The sequence below is a fragment of the Cebus imitator genome, unplaced genomic scaffold, assembly GCF_001604975.1.
Source record: "Cebus imitator isolate Cc_AM_T3 unplaced genomic scaffold, Cebus_imitator-1.0 Scaffold196, whole genome shotgun sequence".
Classification (NCBI taxonomy): Eukaryota; Metazoa; Chordata; class Mammalia; order Primates; family Cebidae; genus Cebus; species Cebus imitator.
In genome coordinates this window covers 1913691-1918795 of record NW_016107511.1, presented here as the reverse complement: position 1 = coordinate 1918795, position 5105 = coordinate 1913691, and the positions used below count along the sequence as shown (strand labels likewise).

At 51.8% G+C, this 5105-nt stretch overlaps 1 protein-coding gene and 1 pseudogene across 3 annotated transcripts in view; one reads left to right on the top strand and one right to left on the bottom strand.

Moving 5' to 3' along the window:
- The window catches only part of LOC108316987, an 18670-nt pseudogene extending 16158 nt beyond the window's left edge, over positions 1-2512 (bottom strand). Inside the window, exon 1 of the transcript XR_005203213.1 lies at positions 2478-2512. The product of XR_005203213.1 is annotated as a dolichyl-diphosphooligosaccharide--protein glycosyltransferase subunit DAD1-like (transcript). The remainder of the gene's footprint in view (positions 1-2477) is intronic.
- A 359-nt stretch (positions 2513-2871) lies between these two features.
- Positions 2872-5105, top strand: part of HABP4 (hyaluronan binding protein 4) — a 42134-nt gene continuing 39900 nt past the window's right edge. For both annotated transcript variants that reach the window (XM_017547182.2, XM_017547181.2), the window contains exon 1: positions 2872-3380. In XM_017547182.2, coding sequence (XP_017402671.1) covers positions 3026-3380 — 355 coding nt within the window. In that variant the 5' untranslated portion in view covers positions 2872-3025. The remainder of the gene's footprint in view (positions 3381-5105) is intronic.

The following is a 5105-nucleotide window of genomic DNA, read 5'->3' as shown; positions in this document are numbered from 1 at the left end:
CCCACAAGGCATGTTTTAAGAACTTACAGTTACGCTGGAAGGAAGATAGGAAGAAAACAGGGGAGCAGGCTAATTCCAGATGCCCAGCGGGAAGACAGGCCCTTCTCTCACATGGTTGTGATTCCCTGCTGTTGTAGTTTGGTGATGACCAGTTCAAAGATGCCAGAGAGAACTCTGGCCTGAAGCAGTGCTTCTCAAAGTGTGGTTGGTTTCTAGTGCATGCAGGGATTCTGGTTCATTGAGATAAAATCCACATGCAATTTACTATTTTTATAATTTTAAAGTGTAGAATTCAGTGACATTTACTAAATTCACAATTTTGTGCAACCATCTCCACTATCTCGTTCCAGAACATTTCATTGGCCCACAGGAAACTCCATGCCCATTAAGCAGTGACTTTCCAACACTCCCAACCCCCATGCCTGAGAACCACCAATCCGCTTTCTGTCTCTATAGATTCTGGGCATTTCACATAATGGAATCCTACAACGTGTGGCCCGTTTTGTCTTTCACTTAACACAATGTTTTCAAGTGTCATCCATATCGTAACAAATATCAGTACTTCCTTTTTATGACCAAATAATTTGTTGTACCATATTTTTCTAATCCATTCATCAGGTGGCATGCATTTTAGTTGTTTCTGCCTTTTGACTATTGTGAATAGTGCTGCTATGAATATTCATATGTAAGTTTTTGTTTGAACACTTGCTTTTAATTCTTCTGGGTAGAAAGTATAGGCATTAATCTCTGCTCACTCAAAAGGAGGTGACCAAATATCCTAAATTCTTCAACCATTCAACAAATATTTACTGAAAACCTACTCTCTAGCTGCCTAGAACGCCAAGCCCTGGGAATACAAACTGCAATGAATAAGAGGCATCATCCCTGTCCTCCGTGGGAATAACACAAAATTCAGTAAGTGAGTAAAACACAGGCTTGACAGCATTTAGGATTAGGAATTCCTTTTCCATATGCTATTAAAGGAAAGTAAAAGCTGGTCACAGAGCACCTGGGCAAGATGCTCTAACTGGATGCTTTCAGATGAAACCAGCAAACACAACTAAGCGCAGTCACGTCTGTCACCTTACATCATAAGCCTCAAGTAGGGAGGTTCCCAAGTGGGTCCAGTGGGCAGCTCCACATCATCAAGGATCTAGGCTTTCTCCATCCTTCTGCTCTGCAATCCTCCTGGCCACACTAAGGGACAGCCACCCAGGCATCATGTTCTCTCATGGAACACAGACCAAGAAACAAGTGGGGATTGGGAGTGTTGGAAAGTAACCGCTTAATGGGCATGGAGTTTCCTGTGGGCCAATGAAATGTTGTGGAACGAGATAGTGGAGATGGTTGTACGAAATTGTGAATTTAGTAAATGTCACTGAATTGTACACTTTTAAATTGTAAAAACAGTAAATTGCATGTGTATTTTATCTCTATGAACCAGAATCCCTGCATGCACTAGAAACCAACCACACTTTGAGAAGCACTGCATCAGGCCAGAGTTCTCTCTGGCATCTTTGAACTGGTCATCACCAAACTACAACACCAAGATCCCTTCTCAACCCCTTCTTAGGTGCAAGAGAAGCTTTCCCAGAATACTTCTCAGATCTGTTCTGCCCAAGTTGTCCCACAGCCTATTCCTAAGCCAGTTACTGAGAAGGAATTGGAATCAGGTGCTACGAATAATTTATGATTAATCAAGTTGGAGGCTGGAAGGGGCCGCTTCCCCTGGGGAGTATGATGCCTGAAAAAAATACAGGCGCTGGAAAAATGTAAGAGGGAAAAAGAACGGCTGCAGGAAAGGCAGCCAAGCGTGTCTGCATCGGTGCCCATGCCAGATTTCCTGGAGGAAGTCCAGTCCAGCGTTCTCTAAACTCCAGGCCTCAACTGAGTATCTCAAAAGAAAACAAATATCCAAACATCAGCGTGTCCAAGACTGAATTCATCATTCTCATGAAAGTAGTCTCTTCCAGTGGTGACTAATACTCCCACCAGATGCCGGAGCCAGGAACATAAGAGCCACCATACCTTCTTCCTCATCACTACATCTAGCTCATCACCAAGTCTCTGAATCCGTCCACTCTCTTCACCTCCATTGCCACCATCCTAATCCAAGTCACTATCAGCAATTCCCCGGAGCTTTGCAACAATCACGTTTGGCTTCCCTGCATCCGTTTGTATTTCTCTCCACACTATTAGTTCACAGTGCAGGTCGGGTGGCCTTTTCAAACCCAAATCTGCTCATGTTCAAAACTTGCTTCCCACTGCTCTTAGAATAGGGAAGACTTTGAGCTTGAATAGGCTGTGCACACCCCACCTCGAGACTGCTGCACTTGCTGTTCCACCTCCGGCCCCTTGTCACCCCTCTCTCTCGGCTTAACTGTCACTTGCCAATTAGGTCAGGTCCCTCTGCTGCAAGCCCGTAGAGAGCTGTGCGCCTGTCCTTCAGGGCACTTTTTCTCCACCTACAGACAGACCTGTGCGAACACGGAGCCACTATTTCCCGCAGCATAACGCCTGGCACACGGTAAGTGCGCAATTCGCAGCTGTTGAGCGGCTAAATGTATGCATAAGCTCAAAGCAGAGTGGCCGATAACAAACACGGACGCGGTCCGGGGAGAACACACACGCAGCCGGTGCCGCACCACCAGTCCGCGCCGCCGGGACAGCGGCGGTGTCTCCGGCCAGCAGCTCCGCCCCTGGGCCCCGCCCCTCCCTGTTGCGCGGAGGGGGCGGGGCTCAGACGTCGCGTGACGTAACAGCAGCCAGTCGGTGATTGGGCCTCCGGGCCAGCCGGCACGGGAAGGGGGCGTATCCCCGCGCGCTGATTGGCTGTCGGGCGAGGCTGGGCGGGCGGTGGCGGCGCGCGGGGGCGGGCGCCGGGAGGGGCCGGACCGGGTAGGGCCGGGAGGGCGGCGGCGGTGGCGGCGGCGGCGGCGGAGCTGGCAGCATGGGTCCTCGCCGCCGGCTTCGCTGAGACGCGCTCGCCTGGGCTGCCCGCCCGGCCCGCTGCGGTCGCGGCGGCATGAAGGGCGCTGTGGGGAGCCCCGTGGCCGCCGCCGGCGCCGTGATGCAGGAGAGTTTCGGCTGCGTGGTGGCCAACCGCTTCCATCAGCTGCTGGACGACGAGTCGGACCCGTTCGACATCCTGCGCGAGGCCGAGCACCGGCGCCAGCAGCAGCTGCAGCGCAAGAGGCGCGACGAGGCGGCGGCGGCGGCGGCGGCCGGGGCTGGTCCCCGCGGCGGCAGGAGCCCGGCCGGGCCCTCGGGCCACCGAGCCGGCGCGGGCGGCCGGAGGGAGTCGCAGAAGGAGCGCAAGACCCTCCCGGCGCCCGGCGCGCAGGGGCCCGACGGCCCTGGGGGCGGCCTGCAGGCGCCGGGTACGCGGGGGGAACGGGGGCGCGGGCCAGGGCGCGTCCCGCTGTGAGGCTGGGGTCCCGGGGCCGGTTCCCGGAGGCGGGGCCGGGGAAGAGCCGGGAGAGTTGAGGGTCCTGGTGGCCGCCGAAGGTAGGAGAGGGGCGGGGGTTACACCCCTTCCAGCCGTCAGCAGCCGGATGCGGGGCTCCGGGGGAAGTGCAGGCTTCGGGTGGGGTGGGGTGGGGTGGAGCCCCCAACCCTGGTACTGAGCCTTTACGGCAAGTTGGACAAAGTTGAGGGAGGTTGCTGGGGTGGCGTGTGGGGGCGAACGCTGAGGCCGCTACCCCGGGGCGCCCACATCCAAGCTGGCGGGGACCTTCTGCATCCTCCAGCCCAGCCTCTGCAGGATTGATGTCGGAGCCACCCGAGAGCGCGGTGGGGAAGAGGAGGGCGCCCGGCCCCGGGGCTGGGGGGTCTCTGTGATGCAGGAGGCCTGGGCGACCTCGGAGCGGCCTGTGACGTCCGGGCCCGGGCGGGGCGGGCGGGGTCCCTGGCGCGGTCCGACCTGGCGCCTTCGCCCCTTCCCCGGCCGGTAGCGTCCAGCAGGCAGCGGGCATCGTATTTCAGTACTTCGTGTGGTGTTGATGGGATGTGGAACTTATAAATAACTTAAGGCCGCTTTAAGAAAAGCGGTTTTAACCTTTCCATTAAGAATATTCAGAGTTCCCCACTCGCTGTTGAGCAAGCAAAACCAGTGCGCAGCGTGGTGTCCTGCTGCCTGCGGTCGGGGAGGGTGCTTGAGAGTTCATTCTCTCACCTGAACTGCGTCAGTGGCAGAGCCGGCAACACTGCACCTGTGTTTCCTCTGTTTTCTTTAAATGAGACAGCGGTCCCAAGGTTTGCAGAGTGTTTACGATTAAGATATGTAGTTTGACCTCTCCTGCCAACGTTTGGCAGTGTGTTCAACTTGGTTTTATTGGTTTGTTCCTTGTTTGATCACGATTGTGCATCGCAGCTTTGTGGAAAGCTCTCAGGTTTAAGTATTCAGGCTTTGATGTGCAGCTGGATCATGTTGACCTTTATTTGTGAAAAGTTAAATCCAGAGTCATCACTCGAGAATCAAATCACTACAATAAAGATGTTGAAAATGATTTAAAAAAATGTTATTGACTATCTCAGGACTCTTTGGTAGGCCAGTAAATTTCTGAGCCTATCTAAACTGTGAGACTGGAGATACATTGTGCATTTTACATCCTGTTTTTAATGTTTTTCTCTTAAACGTATTTACATGAATATCATAAAAGAACTGAGGATGGCTAAGTTTTTCTTCTCCATTTGTTTTTTAACGAATGAAAATACGTCTTCTATTCCGAAAAACGTGAGACGAGTTAGTACTGTTAATAACATTGATTTTTAGCCTTTTTAAAATTGTCATGCATTTTTGTGATAAAAATTTTAAGCAGTTCCAAAATGCATAAGGTTAAGTGAAAATCCTCTTATTTTTCCTGCTAACACTTTGCATTTATATATATAAATGCACAGGGCTATTTCTTTTCTTTCTAAACTTAAATGATACAAACTGGGTTGCAACCTGTTTCCTGCACTTGCTGTTGTCATGTGGTACACTCATAACTTTTTTTCTGTCAGTTGTTCCGTCTAAGTGATCTGGCTTTTGAAATCAACTACAGATATTTAGTTGATTTTGTAGTTAGAATGGAAATTTTATCATTGAAGTTCTTTTTCAAGTA